Below are 22760 nucleotides of genomic sequence, written 5' to 3' on the forward strand. Positions count from 1 at the left end.
CTGAAGACCTATTCTATCCCTGATTTTCGCGTGTCGACTGAACTTGTGAATAACGTTTAGATCTAACTAAGTTACTTCAGAGATGATGTCATTGCATTGAACATGATGTTGAAAGAATTAAATTTTCATAGGTTTTTTGGGGGGTGAAAGTTGGGACTGATATATTGGGGGGGGGGGGGGGGGGGGCTTGCAATTTTTAGAGCTGCCAGTCCACCAGGATTGGCAGTTTCAAAATCCAACGGGAACTCTGGTAAAACACAGTTCTGTTGAAGTTGATGGGACTTACGTCAAAATACTTCGAATTATCCGAGGTTCGACACAACCGATAATGATGAATAAAGAAGGAATTCTCAGTCTGCCACATCAATGTTCAACACAACAGTGTTTGACTGTATCCTTGAATACAGACCTACATCTGCCTTGTTTGTAAACAAACTTGGCTGATCATTCACACACGTCATTCACAAGCTAGTATATTTAATCATGTTGATCATAATTAGAAATTATTTTTTTAAAATAAGAAAAAAAACGCTGGCAAATAATTCTATTTTTAAATCCACACTTTATGAACACCATGAAGAGAATATAACATTCTCTGACAGATGCAACACAGCCCCTTTAACATGACTGACAGGTTTTGGGAGCATGATAAAAAAAAAAATTCCTTAAGTTAATTCCTAATATAACTTTTGAGACATGCCCCCTTAAAAATTATAAAAGGTGACTAACAATAATTTGAGATTTTTTGGTCTGGTGAATTCTACTTCACAATCATCAAAAAGCAGAGATTTGGGGTTTGTCAGGTTGGCTTGCATTTTCACTCAACTCTTGTATACCCACAATGGAGATTGCAGTAATATTTGGAGCAAAAGTATGATGACTAAAGTTGTTCATGTTATATATTGACTTCAACTGTAAATCCCGGAAATGTTGACTTTGAACTGCTCCCTACATATGTCAAAAGTGATGTTATGTGCAATACTTACTTGATTCTCTCCTTCTATGGTCACCGTAGAGACGAGAATTCCTGAAGTTTGCAGCTGATTGAGATATGGCCATTCTCTTTCTCAGGTCTTTCAATGGCATAGCCTTTATGCCAGTCTCACTAAAACATATACAGAAGAGTGTCATTTGGGGTCAATGACGGATAAATATGCAAATTAAATAGGTCAGGTAGCTACTACTCACAAACATACATGGCGTCGCCCTTGTCTATCGGCGCCCAGGTCAGAGCTGACCATGTGTTTGTTATCATTATCAAATATAAATAGTCTGAGACGCCAAAAGTCAGTGTCTGAGAAACAAGTGTCAGTTGGAACTGTATCGCCTGTTGTCACGGTCTGACAAATTGACATAAACTAATGCACACACACCAGGAGTGAGTGAAGTATTACACCGCTTTTAGCAATATTCCAGCAAATATCACGGCGGGGGACACCAGAAATTGGCTTCATACATTGCACCCTTGTTGGAAATCAAACCCGGGTTTTCGGCATGACGAGCGAACGCTTTAACCACTAGGCCACGAGACCGCCCCACACACCAGGAAAACTGTCTGTGAGAGATGAGATTGAGAATACTTTTTGATGACAAAATTTAAGAATGACATTATAAGAGGTTATCAAACCTGTGCTTTTGGGGAAGTTAAATATCCTGTATTGGGATCTAGGAATGAACATCGTAATTAGCGAGGCTAAAATAGCTATTAAAATTAGAACGAGTGAGGGAGCTGCTTTTAGAAATGGGCTTCACACATTGTACCCATGTGGGAAATCGAACCTGGGCCTTGGGCGTGACCAGTGAACACTTTAACCACGAGGCTACAACACCATCCCCATTAAAATTACAGGCAACAGAATCTATTCTCAGTTACAGAACAGCACAGACAGGTTAACTCCAACAAATCAGACAAAGAATGATTAAATACGTCACCAGCAAATGTCCAAATTAGTCAACCCTTTATTATTACCATGACAACATGTGTATAAATCTTAATGTTCAGGTATGTGTGTCAGTCCTCTAACTATTTAACCTGTTTATAATGTGATATATCCAAACATGACTTCTGGTAAAATATTCAAAATATTTTCTGAATAATCAGATCTTACCTGTCAACGAAACCTGTCTTAAGAGGTAGATAGTCTTCAGTTTCTTCAAACACAGTTGACTGTTTCTTTATACCTTGATCTGCCCATGAAATAAGAAGAGGTGGTGAGGTGAAATGTGGTCGCCATATTCAAGATTATTGCACTCCAATAACAATGAGTGAGTGAGTTATTATTTAAAGTCACAGCGGCAATATTTCAGCCATATCGTGACTTGAACAAGGTATAGCTTATACAAAAAAAACTGTCGTCTAAGGACAGTACAACAACTAGCAAGATATCACAGATTATAACTTTAAAACTAGTTTTACAACAATAAAATGATTGGATTATGACAGACGACACATCATAAAAACAGGCTATTGATCACCAACAACTAAAGGTAGGCCACCATACCAGGGACCAAGGGGGCTTACAGTACTTTTGCTACCTGCATGGACCCCGGCTGGGTTTACACCAACCCTTCAGTTATTGGTGATTGTGGAGAATTTAGCCAAAATTAAAACAAACAATCATTCTACGATTAAAAACCTGGCATATATGAATTACTTTGAATGAAGCTTACGCACCCTCTCAGGGGGACAATAATTTTCCAATAACAATGCAGACATGAGTGTGCATGACTGTACTCGCCCGGATGCCCAGTGAGATGCCATGATGCAAGTTAAACAGATACCCCCCTCCAACACATCTAACAGTGTTCCTGTTTACTGGTAATTACCAGTTTTTTTACTGGTAAAATTAGGCTTGGACCGGTAATTCATGTGACTGGCAGTTCCTGTGTACCGGCCAATAAAGTACCTTACAAATCTTTGTTGAACTAAACATAGGCAATATTCATGTAAGTATATTTTGGAATGAAGTCACCTAGTCTAGGGTTTCCCCTTGTCATTCCTTGTGCAAGGAAATAACATTAAGGTATATATTTGTAGCGACTTAGTCTCAAAATATTAAAAAAAGAAGAAGAGAGAATTAGGACTGAACTTTGTGTGAATGACGTGTAGATCTAACTAAGCTACTTCAGAGATGGCGTCATTGCATTGAACATGATGTTGAAGGAATTAAAACCAGGTAATTTGCATACGTTTATTTAATTGTTGCATATGTTTTGTAATTTATTGAAAGTTGTGACTGACAAATAGAGGAGGAGACTGGTAATTTTTAGAGTTGCCAGACCATTGGACGCCAACGGGAACACTGAGTTCTATCATCCCATACTGGCTTCCACAGCAGATGTCATTTAGAGGAGATCAAGGGATATCGCTACAATGAAATTTCATCACAATGCGTAGCAGATCTTACCATCAGTAATATCTCTGCCATTGAAGCTGTTACGCTATACTGTTTTACACTGGTTATTACTGTTTACAAACTGAAAATGTTAGTCACAAGACTTTGGACTAAAAACAGAATCTCACCCAATAACATCCTTCACAAGCTGTTGAGCTTTAAAGTTTTAAAGACAAGTGTTGACATATCGGATATCAAAACACACTCAGGTGAGAATCTCTATATTATTACAAAATATATTACAAGAAATGAGTGAATGAGTATTGTTTTATACCACCTTTAACATTATTCCACAATTATTATGGTGGGGGACACCAAAAACAATATGACAAAGATACGTATCTATTAATACATCAATATATCACAATACTTTATATGAATTAAAAGTAACAGGGCTGTAAATATGACATGTACACTGTATATGCGTTATGCTCAATTACTTTTAAGAAAGAACGTAATCATGGACACAAATACAACAAAATTTGTCAGAATTTACAATGGAATGGTTACCCTGTTTTTTGTCTTCATGTTTTTTTTTTTCCTTCTTTTTCTGTTTTCCTTTATCTGTTTCCTTCTTTTCCTCATTTCTAGTTATTATACTGCCCTTCGTCGGCAGAATTGTATGCAGTTTAAAATATATTGTTCATGTCAACTTTTGTTTCGTCACGATATGGGTGAAATATTGCCGATGTGACGTTAAACTTTAACTCACTCACTCACTCACTCTTTTCCTCACTGAGTTTTTCTGGAAGACTGTTCAGGATTTCATCAGGCAATCAAGACACAGCTTCCAACTTTATCCGCTTCAAGAACATAAAGTTAAGTAGTATAATTGACAAAGTTCTAAATAGCACATAATGTCAGAGAAATTTTGGTTCAGGAACAAATTTTGAAAAAAACTTAACAGGTGGATTACGTGAAATGGGGTGTTTACTGTGTGTTCAAGGTTATTGCCCCATATAGCAGTGTGCATGCATATATGTGTGTGGCTGGTTGATCTGGCCAATTTCATAGTGCCAGCCCACTGAGATACCATGGGTCAGTTTTACATAGATACCCCACGAAGACAGTTTTCAGACTTTGAGTCGACCAGCGCCAAGCAGGGTAACAAGATGAACCATCTATTAACGTCTTTTGGTTTGATGCAACCGGGGATCAAACCACTGACGCTCTATCCAACACCAATATGGAAAAACGTGTAGCAGCCACAAAATGTCTGAGTCCCTTGATGGGATGCGAACGATGGACCTTCTGATCTGATGTCGGACATGACCAAATCTTGATCTTGTGTACATGACAAGAAGTTAAGATACAAAGATGTTAATCCCGTCAGCAAGTTGACAAGGTGAGGATGTCATCTGTGGACATCTTGCCCTCAATAAACGGACAAGCCTTATACAGCACACTAACTACCTTTTGTTCCTTAAACTTTTCATCTCTCTGTTTTCTCTTTGCTTTCAACTGGAGTTTTTCTTCTTTTATCTGTGCCATTGCCTGCCTCATCTGGGAAAGGGTCTCTGAGAAGCCCACATCCTCAGGAGCAGCATCACTGTCATCCTCGTCACTGACAACATCATCAGGGGCTAATTCCAAGTCCTCATCATCATTTGATGAACCTTCTCCAGCGGACACTGTAACAAATACTTTGTTTGTTGTTTAAAGGTGAGGTCAGGTGAGGTGAAATGGGGTTTAACGTCGCGTCCAAGATTATTTCACTTATATAGCGACGTGCATGTATGTGTGTGCGTTGTGTGGCTGCTTGTACTAGTCCGGACTGATGCCGATTTATAGTGCTAGCTCACTGAGATACCATGCCGCAGTTTAACATGAATACCCCACTCAGACACAGTATACTGACTCCGACCAGTCCTTGTTTTAGCCCCTTAATGCCGAGCGCCAGACAGGGTAACAACAAGTACCATCTTTTAACGTCTTTTGGTATGACGCGGCCGGGGATCGAATCCCGGACCTTCCGCTCTCCGGGCGGACGCTCTACCATTAGACCACGGAGGCGGTCTGTTGTTTAAAGCCACACTTAGCCGAAGTCCAGCTACTTGTTGGCTGCATGTAAATAATCTAGTCTGGACCAGACATTCCAGTAAACAATATTATGAGCAACAATCCACAAGGTCGGTGTACAATGACAATCAAGTTCATTTAAAGAGGAAAGATAAGGATCGTAAGGATCGTAAATAGTTGTTTAATTGGCAAGGGATCCTCAACCCTAAGGATCATGAGGGGGTCAGAGCTCCAGATAAGCTTTTGGTGTTGTGGGCATTTTACCCATGCATTTTAAAATCATTGGGTATCAGTAATTCTATCTGGGTTTTCAAATTTCTGTTACCCACTAGTTTTTACACATGTGGGTATTTAAGTTAAATATTTAAAAACACTATTCATCTAGTCCCTGCAAACTGGTGTCGTGTAGTGGTGTAACGATACGGCGATACAGTATTGTATCCCGATGCACAGCCCACGATACGATGCATCGATTTGGAAAGCATGTATCGCGATACATACGATATTTTCATGACACAGTTTTACTTAATGAGTTTTGATGTTTTTCCCCCATGGAAAGACATTACCGTGCACGATACACCAGAAATACCATGTCAACAAATCCATACTGAAGTTCGCAAATTATTCATGTAATTACACTGTCTGGCTATAAAAAGTGTTCTTTGTATATCTGGACTTATGTTTGTAACTTATTTCATTAATATTATTCAAAATTCCTTTAATATTGTTTTTATTTATTTCGGCGAAATCGTGTGTGAAGCGATCGGAAGATCGCACAACTCACCGTTATTAACAGCAACCACGGTCAGATTACCGCTATTGACGCCTTGAAACGAACTTTAGTTGACAGAGAATGGATACATATATCATAAATGCCATACTTTGATTCGTTAAAAGTCATATTTGTTTTTGTTGGACGATTCTATGTCAACACGTAATTCTCGCGATAACGTGCACGGGAGCCTTGACGGTGACTGGTCAGACTGGTTCCAAGTAAAAAATAATACCCGGCAATAGCGATCAGCTGCTTCGCTTAGGGTTATTATTATTTTAAATATGTTTAGTAAAAGCTGCATCTAAATTAACAAGATGTTGGAATATATTATTCCTGATAAAAAAAATAGTTTCAGATACAACTTTTGCCGATCCTTGCATTAAAATCCTGTAGAGTTATATCATTGGGTGTGTCTTGACCGAATCACCGGTAGATTCCAAGAAAACGTGTGTACAGCTGATTGCTGTGTCCGGCTTAGTTTACGAGAAAATACACAAGGTAATCTTAATCCCTGGATATAAAACAATGCCTAGCTGAACAAAAAATACAATTTAAACGGTAAATCAACATGTCTGGTGATTTTTAATCTCAAATTTCGAATTTGTACTGACGAAGTTTCTCATCACCCGTTCGTTTGCCGGACTTCGCTGAAGGGGTACGGTGTGATTTTTTTCTGCGCATAATATTCAAATTTCTTTTTTTTCCCAAAATATTGAACCCGCTAGAGGGGGTGCGCATTATACATAGGTGCGCACTATACTCAAGAAAATACGGTACTTTTAAACATGAAATACGTTTAACAATTTCAAAGCCAGTTTGTTGTTTCAGTAAAACATACTGTATTGCTGACAAATTGCTGACAGCTGTACTTGTCACATCTTTTAGAGAGCAGAAAGACATCAACTTGGCTTAGCTTGTACCAGTAAACACTGTATCGTGATACGTATCGTATCGCGACCCTCCCGTATCGTTACACCTCTAGTGTCGTGTGGGTTCGAGAGCTTTATAGGACTCAAAAATACCATGATACTTCCACACGAAAGTGTGATGGCAAATGATCATTATGTAACTGCCATGTGAAGTTTGGCAAGGTTGACGGAATGCCCGTTTATAATTTCAAAATAAGTTGCTGATTTGCTAATCGAATACGCAGGGTTACTTCACAATATTTTGATAATACGCACAAGTTTTATTTTTGTAGCGTATCTGTAATGTTTGTTGCGTATTTGATACCCATGGATTTCATTTTACTGCATATTTCTGCATTTCTGATGCGTATTTTACGCAGATACGCAACTTATCTGGAGCTCTGGGGGGTCCTTAATTGGAAAGGGGATCCTACACTGAGGCTGGAGGCAATTAGCACTAAAACATGCATTTACACTTGTCGGTGTTTGAATCAATTGGGTAATATAATGTTGACTAAGACTTGCATTTGTAAAAGTTATTTCTCCTCGGGGTCAGGGGAAGTTTTTTACGACATAAGTAAGGATCTTGTTAATTATTAAACTCATATTACAACACTAAACGGAACAAAGTAAACGGAAGGGTCATAGAGAATCTCACCCGAGTGTCTTTTGATATCAAATATATCAACACGAGTTGATAAAAGTGGAAAAATTCCAAGACTTGCCGAGGTTTTTTGCCACTTTTAACAACGAGTGTTGATATATATGATATCAAAAGACATGAGGGTGAGATTTTATTTATCATCCAAAATCATTCTTCCAACTTTTTCAGTTTGTAGACAGTAATTAGCAGTGTCTTCAGTGTAAAAAGTACTGCTAACAGCTTCAGTAGCAGAGCCATTAGTGATGTCATTTGATTGTGACGTCATGGTAACCGTGCTTCCGGTTACCGTGACGGTTTTTGGTAACGAAATGTCGTAAATAGGGTTTAGAAACAAAATAAAATGCAAGATACAATCATATATCATTTAATGTTTCAATAATCACATCCTTGATGATATTGTTCTATGTTTACATTTGCACGTTACGATAATAAAAGAGGGGCGGTAACTCCTCACCACATACTCCTTTAACGGGAAAAGTTTTCTTGTTTTGCTCCTTTTGATAGCTGACTATCGAAACAAAATTTTGCTTTAAAAAAGGTGATTTCTACCGATATGGTATGTTTCAATGAATTTTAATCTTGAAATGGGAAAAATCAAGTAAATGAAAAAAGTATGTATGAGAAATATTTAGGAGAAGTATTCTGTAATAAACAACCTCGAATGATTGATTAAAGTACTCATGGAAATGAAAAAAACCACAAAGCATTACGTAGATGGAAATACGAAATAACAAAACAACTGGAAAGGTACTAGTCTGGACTTGCTAGTTTTATTTATCTCATTACTTAATACAAAATGTACTTTACAGGAGGTAATTTGTGGGCACTTTCAACATTCAAAAATGAAACTAAGTCCAAATTGACATGGCAGAAACAGGCTATCGGCATTATGCAAATTAGCCTGGAAAAAAAGTTATCAAAACAACAATAAAAATAACAGCTTTGTTTATGTACATAATAATAATGACATGTAAGTTGTTGTTGAGAAGGAAATGTGTTACTCTTACGTTACACACGGGTGTCATTCGAGTTACAACCAAGCGATGCTCTGGTAAAGCTCCGGTAATGCACCAGTTACACCCGGGTGTCATTCGAGTTACAATCAAGCGATGCTCTGGTAAAGCTCCGGTAATGCACCAGTTACATAGGGATGTCATTCGAGTTACAACCAAGCGATGCTCTGGTAAAGCTCCGGTAATGCACCAGTTACATAGGGATGTCATTCGAGTTACAACCAAGCGATGCTCTGGTAAAGCTCCGGTAATGCACCAGTTACACATGGTTGTCATTCGAGTCATACCTTTATGACATTAATAGGAGAATTAATATATTTTTTGCAGGATGTTTGTAAACTCGGAAAAATAACCACAACTATATGGTGCATCGTATATCACAAATTATGTACGCACGTCCTACATATAATACAATATGTCTTGTATCTTGTATATACCGACGCATTTCGAAAACGCAAGTTGTTATATTTGGCGTAATGTCCCAAAAGTCAAAAGTTGTTCTGTGCATGAGATAATCAAACAACAATGTCTCCACAACATAATCTGGGGTGGTACAATGTCACGCAGTCAACCAAGTCACCGTGCCTGGCCAATTGCAAGCTGGAGCTCACGTTTAACTCGGAATCACCACGGGTTTGAATATTACATTGTGGAAATTATTGTTAAACCAAAACCCACCTTCTTATTGTCATTTTATTAAACATCTTATTTTACAATCTAAATTTGCAAGCACAACATAAGAATAAATGAGTTGAATTGGTTGATAAATGTGCTCTTTGACTGGTAGAATAGGAGTTATCGTTCTTGGTTGAAGCAGCATGGCGTGGCACCTGTCTCAATTAGGCTTGTGCCAGAATGGCGCGAGTTGGTCACGATGAATTCAGACGGCATTCAGCATGGAGTGTGTCCGCCATTAGCGTTAACTGTCACACATCATGTAACACGTGTTTCTGTTGACGTACATCACTTAAAAGCCTGTTGTCTGTGATTCTTGTTCTGTATATAATGTTTTGTTGATCCCAATTTAGAGGGAAGGAATATGGCATAGAGACTGACTGTTATAAATGAAAACCACTCTCCATTATATTCAGGGACCCCATTTAGGAGGTTAACGCAGTGTTGAAGAGTATTCCAGTCATTTCACGGCGTGTCAGCCTGATGTGTCGTACACGTTTAGCACTGGTAAAAACAGTCAGAGCGTGGTGCTTACAAATTGGGATCTGGGATTCGAACCCACGCTTAGGGATCCAGGCAGGAGACGTGGCAGCAAATAGTAACCAGGTGACAACTTGACAACATGATATAGTTTAAAACTTTATTAAAAACAAATTTACAAATGTCGTGAGTGAGTTTGGTTTTACGCCGCTTTTAGCAATATTCCAGCAATATCACGGCGGGGGACACCAGAAATGGGCTTCACACATTGTACCCATGTCGGGAATCGAACCCGGGTCTTCGGCGTGACGAGCGAACGCTTTAACCACTAGGCTGTCCGACTGTCCGACTGCCCTACAAATGTCATGAGGGAAAGCACCAAATAATCACACATTTGAACAGCCACGTGTTCTTGCAAGATGTTTTATCATGGTTTTGTAGCTTTTGACTGGTTTTAGCTGTATATTAAGAATATCAGAAAATCAGACACCTTGACACGTAAACAATCGAACCTAACCCTTCAAACACTTCAACGAGGATGATGTCACCTTAAGGAAAAACGTTTATACTTACTGAATGTATAGATGTGAAATGTTTATCGTCATTAATATCACTGGAATTTGCAATGACAAGGTCAAATGTGACCCAGATCAACTTTTCGATTGACTTGTTTGTACAGTTTAATTATGGTTTGATATCCCTGTTTGTACTCATACTCTGAAGACTATGCTTGTTTAGAAGGTATCAAATGAATACATCCAGAGCAGCATGGCTCAACCACATCTGTATATATCCATTCTCACGAAAGGCCGAAAGAAAGTTTACAAATTAAGATGACAAATGCAGACAAGAATTTGAAGCATGGCGGCAACCTGTGTGTATCCTCAACTATAAACACTAAACTTATGAATTTTGAAACGTTTGATCTGTACTTATTTGTATTCAGATGTATATATCCAGGGCAGCATGGCTCAACTACACCTGTATATATCCATCCATCCGATAGAGACCAAAATAAATTTCATATGACGGTTTTGGAGTAAGTGGTAATAGAACAGGGAAGTAAGAATTGTAAAGGTGACCTTGAAAGACAATTATAACTGATCTAGGAGTAGGGATTTGAATTGAAGATACTTTGTTAACTGTATCAACTGATATCTGATGTTAGCATCCTTATATACTATGATTATACAGATTGTCGTGTTGATGTCTTCAGTGTGACAAGCACAGATGTGGGAGCAGCACGGCTATGGGGACACTCCAGTCCTTGAGAGTTGTTATACATCGTGGAGGAAAGAAGCTGGGTCCACACTAGTCCATTGGTATTCGGGGGAAATGCCTGTTGGAGAGATAGATATTTATAAAATGCCTTAGTTACGTCGCAGTTCGACACCGATTTTCAGTATATAAGTCTGTTCTTTAAATAATTGTAGCAATTATCCCTCTTGTTTATCCAGATTCACGATGGTTAATTCTGACTCGATCGCCGAATGACAAGTGCGACGCCATGTTTGTAAAACGTGAATATGAAAGCATGAGAATTAAAAATAAATGATCCGGGTATGTTGTACATATATGGAAAGGCCAAATAAACACGCTGCCGAACATTTAAGTAGTAATCAGCTAAACATAAAGGTTTGTATAAACTAGTGTCTAATTAGGGTTGCAACTTCACAAGACAATATCACTGTCTGAGTAACGAAACGTATATATAATGTATAAAATCGCATACGTAGACGAAAGTGTAATGGTAATATGTTTGGAGAGTGGTATTAACATACTTCCATACTGTGGTGCGCGACGGTGACTACTACAACTGGTATACAATCAATACTACAGTCATAAACTGCAGCGACCGAGCATCCATACACTCACCATAGGTTAGAGCGGTGACGGTTGCAGTAGATCGGTGTGGTAGACGGGTGTGGTAGACGGGTGTGGTAGACGGGTGTGGTAGACGGGTGTGGTTGGTGGGGCGGTGTACAGCTGCGGCAAGGGTGCCTGTAAACGTTGAGATTGTGAACAGATGTCATTTTTCATATACCTGAACACAAACTTAGAACTGAATTGACCAAAGGAGTGTTCTGTAAAGGGAAAGATAGCAGAAAGTCTGTCTATAAGTGAGTTTGGAACTTACCTTATCGCATAGTTCTGTTCAACATCCATAGACGTCAGTGGTAGATACTGCCAACATACTACCTTACACCGCACATGGTTGGGAATATTCTCCTTTAACTCAGTGTATCATGAATGTCAACCGAAATATTTTGTTGAGGTGACGTTTTAACCAAATGCAATTTGATACGTTCTCGGAAGAAAACTTTCACAACAATTCCCTGACTAAAGACGTTGACCAAATACAATTACCCTAGAAAATGTTTGTGAATACGACCGAGTCATCGTTCAACAAGAAGGTGTTAGCGGGTGTTTCAGGTAGAAATGTGAGCCATGAAACATGAAACACCCCTCAACACCTCGGAGCTTCCGAGTCATCAGGAGGTACACATGGACAACTTCCGGGACTTGTAAGAGGACGAACGTGTCAAAAGCAGGATGTTGTACCAAGTTTTAAACATACAAAACAGATCCTGATAATTCCAACATGTTAAGTTGGCATCTTTCGATCTTCCTGGTTATGTGAATATTGATGAAATGAAATGATTCAGTAATAAGATACATGGATAAAGAGTGTATCAGAGGGTGTCAATTCCTGCACATGAAGCGGTGTAATTGGCGGATGTTGGAGAGGGTAGCCGCACCACACCTGAAGCAAAAACAATATTTTGTTAATTTCAGAATCAATCAATTTTTTAAACAAACATGACGATCAATTCACATACGTGTGGCATTTTTTGAAGACTGACAAATAATGTAGGAATTGCATGCACTAATATGACAACTGTATCTAGATACATGAAGAATTAATTCCTACAGTATACATGATTCCTTTACAGCTTCAGTTTTACTTACTGATGGCGTGAAGAAGTCGGTGACAGTTGGATTGTTGACGGTGAGGCGGCTGGAGGATGAGGCTGAGGTTGGTGGAAACTGAGGATGGACGGCAACTGAGCCTGGCAACTGTTAAGGTGAGTGAGGCTGCGTTCTGGTCAGTCGGAACCACACCTGAAGTGATGAGAAGATTTTCGTAAACATATATGAAAGAGGCAATTAACAAGCATCAGGATAAGAACATCTATTATTTGCCATCAAGAATCTACTTTAGAAACTAACTTTGTTTATAGTGAGACCATGGACAGCTGGGTATGTTGGCTGGTCCGGATTAGTTTGGTAAGAGTCTGACAAGTATGTCAGGGGATGTACCTGAGGCAGGTGGAGGTGGAGGCAGGTGGCGACTGAGGCTGGTGGCGAGTAGCAACTGAGGCTGGTGACAACTGAGGCTGGTGGCAACGGAGGCTGGTGGCAACGGAGGCTGGTGGCAGGTGGCGACTGAGGCAGGAGGCGACTGAGGCTGGTGGCGACTGAGGCTGGTGGCGACTGAGGCAGGTGGCGACTGAGGCAGGTGGCGACTGAGGCTGGTGGCGACCGAGGCAGGTGGCGACTGAGACTGATGGCGACTGAGGCTTGACACAACCTTTAGAAAAAAAAATAATGTTTAAAAATTCTATTAATCTTATTCTGGTTGACTCGTTTGTTATTTCAGCATATGTCAGACAAACAAGCTATTCAAAGAATTCCCTGGCCACACTCGATATACATTGACTTTGTGCTTGGTCTTTTCACACTAATTTCATATGCGTCAGACCTGTTCCTCTTTGACGAGGTGTATTGAATTGGAGTTTCTGGAACATCTAAGGGTGGCAAGAGTAATCATTGCATGTGGAAAGGGTGAATGTTGTAATATTACTGACTGCGGCGTTCTACATCTAACATTTGACTGACAAGCGAACAGTGGTCGATGGCATTGTAGAATGATCAACGTAAGTACAATCACACATGTGACTGGCCCTAATTGTATTCAACATGTAGGTACTGGGTTATATATTCTGCCCTGGGTCACCTCGAGAGCATATAGAAGAACCCTGTTAAATGTTGGTATGTGGGTGAGGCCCAAACTCGCTAAATGCAATGTCTGTTCCCAATACAGGATATTTATTATCCAAAAATACACTCGCGTGATAATATCAATAAGTAAAAATAGAGGTTATCTGCCCACTGGTGTTAGGTGCAATCGAGTGGCGTCAGGGGACGTTTCCGTTCTTCATTGAGAATATAAAGTATCCAGTTAAATTGCATGGATCTAGCGTTCATGTCTTAGTACTCACCACAGACTAGAGCGGAGGTGTGGTAGACGGTTGTGAATAGAATTTAGAAAAGTCTGGGAGTTCTGAATGTCTTAAGTTGTTTGGAACGGCCTGTCTATAAAATAAGTGACACTTTTTAACCATCAACGCACAGTTTGAAACTTACCTTGTCACTTAGTTCTGTTCAACAAACATCCATCTTCGTTGTAGACTGATATTGCCAACACCCTACCATAGCACCGCACATGATAAGGAAGAGACGTCTTCAACTCAGTGTATCAAGAAAACAAACTGAAATATTTTGTTGAGGTGATGCAACCAGTAAGATCTGACATGCTCATTTGAATGCTGGTATTAAAATCTTTCACAACAATCCCCTGACTGACGTTGTCCAAATACAATTACCCTAGAAAATGTTTGTGAATACGACCGAGTCATTGTTCAACAAGAAGGTGTTAGCGGGTGTTTCAGGTAGAAACTGAGCCATGAAACATGAAACACCCCTCAACACCTCAGAGCTTCCGAGTCATCAGGAGGTACACATGGACAACATCCGGGAATTGTAGGACTAATGTGTCAAAGCAGGACGTTGTACCAAGTTTTAAATAAACATGTTAAGTTGGCATCTTTGGATCATCCCAGTCAAGATAGATAGAATGTTTTTAACAGTTTATGTATAAGATATATTGATATCGAGGGTATCAGAGGGTGTCTATTCCTGCACATGAAGCGGCGTAATTGGCATGTGTTGCAGAAGTAACATGTCACCACACCTGAAGAAGAAACAATATTTTGTTAATTCCAGAATTATTCAATCACTTCTATAAACACACATGAAGACCAGATCACGTTTGAAAGTTGTTTTAGTGGACGGACGAGTAACGAGAATGTATGCACTAACATTTAACTGTTAAAGTGTACTTTTAAGCATAAAATCAATCTCGTTTCAAATTGACGGGAAAATGTTTGCTCTAAAGAATTCATTCCAAGAGAATAAATATATCGTTTATAACTATCGTTTAACTTACCGCATTTGAGGATGTAACAGCAGATTAACCTCGTCGCCAAAGACGGCTGGTGGACACTGAGGGTGGACACCTATCGCTGCCGGATGAACGAAGCTTGGTCGTTTACGATGCCTGAAGTAAGGAGAAACAAACCATTTACACCAGGGTGGAAACACCTATTGATTGACCAAGATACACACTAATCTACTAATCGACAAATCATCCCCCAATACCAATTTTACAATTTAAAGAGAGGTTGCCTCAATGCCGAACAGTTAATCCATGTAATATATGTCGATGTATTTTCATAGAGAACAGAACAGTTTGATGTTGGAGTGTGAGTGAGTGAGTTTGGTTTTACGCCGCTTTTAGCAATATTCCAGCAATATCACGGCGGGGGACACCAGAAATTGGCTTCACACATTATACCCAGTTTGATGTTGGAGGAAAGCTAGAATTGATGCAGGTCTCAGAATTCACCACTTTGGGCAGAGTCACCATTGCGTGAGGAAAGGTGAGGAGGTGAACGTTGTAGAACGCCCAAGGCAGCAATATTACAGCTAACATTTGACTGACAAGCAAACTGGTTGATGGGGTTGTAGAATGATCAACGGGAGTACAATCACACTTGTGACTGGCCCTAATTGTATTCAACAACCATAAGGTACCGGGTTACCTATTCTGCCCTGGGTCACCCCCGTATAGAAGAACCCTGTTAAATGTTGGTTTCGTGGGTGAGGCCAATGCTCGCTAAATGTTCCCATAATGACTGGAAAATGTTTGCCCTCAAGAATTAAGTATAGTTTAACTTACCACATTTTGGGATGCCCCTTATCGTTGCCTCTTCCTGATGAAAGCCACCTGGTCGTTGGTTACGATGTCTGAAGTAGTAAGGAGATGTTCGTCAACATATGTAGAAACATACGATTGAAACACCAGGGTGGAAAAACCTCTTCTTTCACCAAGATACACACTAATCTACTTCTGCAACACCATGCTTGCTGTAAAGGCGACTTTGCTTGTAAGAGGCGAGTAACGGGATCGGGATCGATGTTCATGTCAATCACTGGATTGTCTGGTCTAGTCTCGATTATTTACAGACCACCGTCATATAGCTGGAATATTGCTGAGTGCGGCAAGCAACAAACAAACTAACTTCTGCAACCATCTACTAACACCAATTTCCGAAACATATCAATCCTGTCCGCAAATCTTTAAAATTTTACAATTTAAAGAGGTTGCCTCAGTGCCGAACATGGATCCACGCTATTTGAATACAATGACATGCATCAACTAAGTTACGAGCCTGACCACCCGATCCCGTTAGATAATTGTTACAAGTATGGGTTGCTGAAGGTTACGTTTGATCCAGATCTTCACGGGGCTAAATGTGAGTGGGTGAGTGGGTGCTGTGACTGTATATCATTATTCCACCAATATCAGAGATTGGGACCAGAATGGGCACAACACGTGGGATAACGTAACAATAGTTGTGTATGTCAAGCTAGCGGTTGATCCACTAGGTCAACCCACGTAGAATAGGTCGATGTGTTGACTGCCTCCCTTTGTAAATGATACATCTCGACACATTGGGTCAACTTACTGGTGATGCCTCCTCCCAGGGTCATCTGAAGAGCACCAGCAGGCTTGCGGACGCGTCCCCTTCTCTGTAATGAAAAACAATACTTAGACCCACTTACGAGGAATGTATATATAAACGATACAAATCATTTATCACGTTCCTATTGTGTCGGTTTGCGATTTAACGCCGGGGTCAGCAATAGGTCTTTATATAATCGAGTCTGGAACAGACAATCTAGTGAGTGACCATGAACATCAATTGGGATATGATGACACGATGTTACTGAACCTGACCACCCGATCCCGTTAGTCGCCTCTGACAAGCAAGTCGCATTTCATGGCAAGCATGTTCACGGGACATGTTGGGGTTTATTGTCGGAGTATATCAGTGTTATGGTGAAGTATCGGATTAAAGTGAGACCAAGTTCTAGGGAACAGCCATCGTTAAAGGATATATTAACGATACTAATCACGTATCGATGATGTTCCTTTTGTAGAAAGTGAGGGATGTTGCAATTTCAAGCTTGCTGTTGAGACTTGCAGCTATGAAAATACCATATGCGATGAAAGATGTATGTCTCAAGTTCATTGTAAAATCAATCAATATCATACAATTAAAACTATTATTTATATCATACAGAGTGATAGCATTGCTATTAAAAGAAACGTCTGTCTGTTGCTGTATGTAGAGGCAAGAAATACAAAATTTACTGAATAGAAGTGTCTAAATCTCGGACTATTGGTCAGGTATCTGCTTACGCTAGTCAGATCGACTCATTTTATCATTGTACCGCCGCTTCTGCAGAGCGAACTGCGGCGCCTTCGATGACTGGGCCACCCATGCGACAATGAAACACCCTAACGCACTATTGTCCTCTGATGCAGTTGCATTAAGGAGGTACGGCAAAATGCCAGTCGATGCTGGTCAAACCAGTACTTCTACAATCGTTGGGTATGGAAGTCAATTAACAAGAGATGAAACAAAATCTCACCGAAGTCCTTTGTGCCTCATCTAAAACACGCAGCAGAGCCTGGTTGGGTTGTTGTTGTTGCTGCTGCTGCTGCTGTTGCTGCTGGTCGCGAGCCTGCCTCTGCTGTTCCATCCGTCTTTGCTGTTGACGCTGTTGCTGTTGTTGCTGACGAATCATGGCTACCGTCCTCTGCCTGTGTCGCTGATATCGCCTATTGTTGGCAGCCTGATTCTGAGAGAAAAAATACCCAATTATAAGATATAAGATTATAAGATTACTGTACTATTTTAATGGCGAAATAACTGTTGTATTCATATAAATAACTGAACTGTCTGTACTATATACTGCAGCTATGTGACGGCGATCTGTAAACAGTCTTGACAGTCTTGTGATTGACATCATGAGCATCGATCAACTCAATTGGGATACGAGGACAGGCATCAACCAAGTCAGTGGGCGTGCCATCCGATCCTGTTAGTCGCCTCTCTAGTATTTACAGATCGCCGTCATGTGACTGTAGTGAGTGAGTTAATATTGAACGTCACATCTAAAAACCTGTCATCGATGGACAGTACGATCAATAGAATATCACAGATAAATATATAAAACTAGCATTCAACCATAAAAAGATATCAATATATGTAATAATACAATATAAAAAAAGGTCTAAACATCGTCAACGACTGAAGGTAGATCACCATGCTAGGGTCTCGTGTGGCTTGAATATTGCTGAGTGTGGCGTTAAACAACAAACAGATCAATGTACAAAATCATGACCATGTGATAGATATTGTGAGCATCGATCCACGGCGTCGAGGTACGATTCAGGAAATCAATTAAGTCACCCAGCCTGATCCCCCGATTCACTAAGTCACCTAGCCTGATCCCCCGATCCACTAAGTCACCTAGCGTGATCCCCCGATCCACTAAGTCACCTAGCCTGATCCCCCGATCCACTAAGTCACCCAGACTCATCCCCCGATCCACTAAGTCACCAAGACTGATCCCCCGATCCACTAAGTCACCTAGCCTGATCCCCCGATCCACTAAGTCGCCTAGCCTGATCACCCGATCCACTAAGTCACCTAGCCTGATCCCCCGATCCACTAAGTCGCCCCTAACGAGCAGTATATGTTGCTGTGGGCCATTCTATCCCGGAATCACCAGATGTTTTAGTGGAACATTGTGTTGCTATGCACAGGAGTGTTGAATACGAGGTTTAACTGAAATGCTCAGGGGAGGAAGAAAACGCGATGGTGAAGCTAAGCCCTAAATTGAGGTCCTTTAACAATGTCAAGGACGATTAATTCAGGCATCCTAGGCTACATGGCAAGAGAGTTAGTAAAAAAAGATGAATCGAATACTGTCAATGAGAATTAACTCACAGTTGGAACCGTCGCTGTCGCTAAAGTCCCTAAAGTTACTGCCGTCCCTGCCGTCACTGGTGCAGTTGAAGTGGAAGATGCCGAGGTGGAAGATGCCGAGGTGGAAGCTGCCGAGGTGGGAGCTGTCGAGGTGGAAGCTGCCGAGGTGGAAGCCTACGAAGCAATGTAAGAGTAGGTGTGTACATGCATGTATACAGACAGTGCACGTGCTCGTTTTGTATATCGTGTAGCGTGCCTGGACAAACTCCAGGTGGCCCAAACAAATGTTTTCCATGCCTGTTACCGACCCTAAAACATGCCTTGTTTCTTCAGGGAGATTTATATTTAATATATGACAGTAACTACCTATAGCCCTGACAATAAAACAACGCTTAGTCACCAATGTGAGTTATGAACTGAATGTGAAAGGCTTCATTTTGCCCTAGCTCATTTCCTAAGTACATGTAGACTGGAATACGAATTGATGAGCACATCTCTCGTTTTCATAATTATGAAGTTTGATTACAATTTATCTAGTAGTTATATAAATAGTCGAAGAGTTATCTCAGAGACTCGATTACGTCATTGTGCAGAGGGCGGTCGGGTAGCCTAGTGGTTAAAGCGTTCGCTCGTCACGCCGAAGACCCGGGTTCGATTCCCGACATGGGTACAATGTGTGAAGCCCATTTCTGGTGTCCCCCGCCGAGATATTGCTGGAATATTGCTAAAAGCGGCGTAAAACCATACTCACTCACTCACTCATTGTGCAGACAGAAGACGTAGCTCCAACACTGCAGGTACGGCCTGAGTCAACATCAAGGTGTCACCCACCACAAGACTGTTATGATGTTCACATTGGTGTGTCTCACTTACAATTACCTTCAGTTGCCTGTTCTCCTTCACCTGCCTAATGTCCTCCTTAGCCTGTCGAACCTCCTCTATTGCCTGCCGGTTCTCCTCCCTCAGTCGCCGGTTCGCCTCCCTCAGTCGCCGGTTCGCCTCCCTCAGTCGCCGGTTCTCCATTGCCTGCCGGTTCTCCTCCCTCAGTCGCCGGTTCTCCTCCCTCAGTCGCCGGTTCTCCTCCCTCAGTCGCCGGTTCTCCTCGCGGAGCTGGCGGAGCTCGGTCTCGACAAGCTGCCACACAACAAATGTAAGATGTTAGCCTATTGCAGTTATAATGCTTCACCTATGTATTCAAGGCGTGTGTACATAGGAGTGAGTGAGTGAGTGAGTGAATGAATGTACATTGAAATAACTAGAATACCACAGACTGATATGTAAAACTAGCATAGGAGTAAGACGGATTAGGCATGTATAGAACTCGTGAGACTGGTGGAATGAGTTGAAGCAGACATATTAAACCAAAACTATTTACTCACATTCATTGGTGCCGCCCCCCGACGGTCTGGCACTGCTGACCGCCTCCTTGCTGCCGGAGTCGTCGTCATCGGGGTGGCGAATGGTGTAGAGGAGATCGACGACATCCTGGATGTTGACGGCGTCTGGTCCGCCTGCTGTGCCTGGGAGGTGCCCTGGGTCGCTGGAGGTGCCTGGGAGGTGCCTGGGGGGTACCCTGGGAGGTGCCCTGGGTCGCTGGAGGTACCTGGGTGGTGCCCTGGGTCGCTGGAGGTGCCTGGGAGGTGCCTGGGAGGTGCCTGGGTCGCTGGAGGTGCCCTGGGTCGCTGGAGGTGCCTGGGAGGTGCCTGGGGGGTACCCTGGGAGGTGCCCTGGGTCGCTGGAGGTGCCTGGATGGTGCCCTGGGTCGCTGGAGGTGCCTGGGAGGTGCCCTGGGTCGCTGGAGGTGCCCTGGGTCGCCTGCGGGGCCAATCCGAGAGACGTGAAAAAAGAGAACATGATCGCTGGAATCAAATAGGTGTAAATAATCGCTAGAAGAAGTATGGAGGTGTGCAGAGATCGTAAAACGAGATGCGCGATGCGCCTGTGGAAGTATCCATGTTTTATAGTCCAACCCGAAGGAGCATCCATTTGATTTCAAGGGGGTGGGGGTTGGGGGGTTGGGGGGTTGGGGTGGTTCGGGTGGTGGAGGAGCTTGATTAAGGTTTGAGATTAGTTGATTTTACACAGACATTTGACTCCTCGATAATACAATACCCACTTTCTGTAAGAAAAAGGCATATAACTGTTTTAAATACAGCAGGGGATTGAGTCTCATTTTAGGAAATAAACCCCCACCCCCTCCACCCGACAATAAGATGGTTGCTCCCTTAGCCACAGTCAAACCAGCAAGCACGTGCCCAGGGACTATTGGGTGTTCAGTGACAAGCAACTGAAAGCGTGTACGTTGATTTATTCTCGTGACGCTCAAACATATAGCTAAGTCACCAGCACCTTGAAACAATGGGGAGACGTCACCATCCTCCCGGCCTATCTGACAGTGTTATGCAACGATGCTCTGGATGGACATGTCGAACGTGCTCTACTCGAGTGACACGCCTTGCACATTTCATGGGACATCAGCCAGACAATGGAAATCAACATCGTGTAAAAACATCGCACACACAACATTTTACCAATAATATTATTTCATTTATAAGTTGATCATTCTTGATCATTATCCATGTTTCAACGTCCATTGTCCACACACTATCGCTGCAATATTCAGTCAGAATTGTTAGAATAGTTACTTTTCATGCTTTTCCTCATTGGCGTGCATGTCATATTAGTAAACTTTATCATCACGTGTTACGGATTTCATTAAAGCACATTTTCAGAAATAACCTGTTTGATACAAACTGCTTTATTTGATTTGACAGGGATCCTTACAAGTAACCACTTTAACCTACAGGGGGATAGGGTGGGGTGGGGTGGGGTTCGGGTGGGGTGGGGTTGAGGTGAGATGGGGGTCGGGTCGGGGTGGGGGTGGGGGTAATCTATGGGATAAAGCATTCGCTCGGCCAGCCGAAGACCGGTTCAGTTCCTCACATTGGTAGACCGCCTCCGTGGTCTAGTGGTAGAGCGTCTGTCCGGAGGGCGGAAGGCCGTGGGTTCGATCCCAGGCGGGGTTACAATATGGTACTTGTTGTTACCTTGTCTGACGCTCGGCATTAAGGTTGGTTGTTGGTTTGTTGTTTTACGCCGCACTCAGCAATATTCCAGCTATATGACGGCGGTCTGTAAATAATCGAGTCTGGACCAGACAATCCAGTGATTAATGTCATGAGCATCGATCCACGCCATTGGATCGATGACATGCATCAACCAAGTCAGCGAGCCTGACCACCTGATCCCGTTAGTCGCCTTTTACGACAAGCATAGTCACCTTTTACGGTATGTATGGGTTGCTGAAGACCTATTCTACCCCGGAATCTTCATGGGCTTCAGCATTAAGGGGCTAAAGCAAGGACTGGCCGTCTCGGAGTCAGTAAACTCTGTCTGAGTGGGGTATTCATGTTAAACTGAGGCATGGTAGCTCAGTAGGCTAGCACTATAAATTCGGCATTAGTCCGGACTAACAAGTAGGCACGTCGCTATGTGAGTACGACCCCATTTCACCTCACTTCCTCTTTATTTGATTTATTTTTAATACAATAACTTTTGAAAATATCGTTTTGTGAGTATAGTTGGTTGGTTGGTTTGTTGTTTAACGCCGCACTCAGCAATATTCAAGTTATATGACGGCGGTCTG

General features: G+C 41.7%; 1 protein-coding gene across 1 annotated transcript; it reads right to left on the reverse strand.

The window, feature by feature from the left end:
• Nucleotides 1-12891: 12891 nt before the first annotated feature.
• LOC124131943 (putative uncharacterized protein DDB_G0291608) lies at nucleotides 12892-20968 on the reverse strand. The gene is made up of 8 exons (XM_048395890.1): nucleotides 20534-20968; nucleotides 19994-20248; nucleotides 19136-19288; nucleotides 17772-17981; nucleotides 16802-16865; nucleotides 14358-14371; nucleotides 13251-13521; nucleotides 12892-13052 (listed from the first exon to the last, which is right to left on the reverse strand). The coding sequence occupies exons 1-8, from the start codon at nucleotides 20966-20968 to the stop codon at nucleotides 12892-12894; spliced, it is 1563 nt and encodes a 520-aa protein (XP_048251847.1).
• Between the last annotated feature and the right edge of the window lie 1792 nt (nucleotides 20969-22760).

The sequence above is a fragment of the Haliotis rufescens genome, unplaced genomic scaffold (assembly GCF_023055435.1).
Source record: "Haliotis rufescens isolate VD_foot unplaced genomic scaffold, xgHalRufe1.0.p SCAF_15, whole genome shotgun sequence".
Lineage (NCBI taxonomy): Eukaryota > Metazoa > Mollusca > Gastropoda > Lepetellida > Haliotidae > Haliotis > Haliotis rufescens.

Coding starts and splice junctions, on each gene's coding strand:
- LOC124131943 (XM_048395890.1), bottom strand. CDS start 20,968: ATGTTCTCTTTTTTCACGTCTCTCGGATTGGCCCCGCAGGCGACCCAG. Junction 20,249..20,533: donor ACTCCGGCAGCAAGGAGGCG/GTCAGCAGTGCC, acceptor GTTGTGTGGCAG/CTTGTCGAGACCGAGCTCCG. Junction 16,866..17,771: donor ATGAGGCACAAAGGACTTCG/GTGAGATTTTGT, acceptor TTTTCATTACAG/AGAAGGGGACGCGTCCGCAA.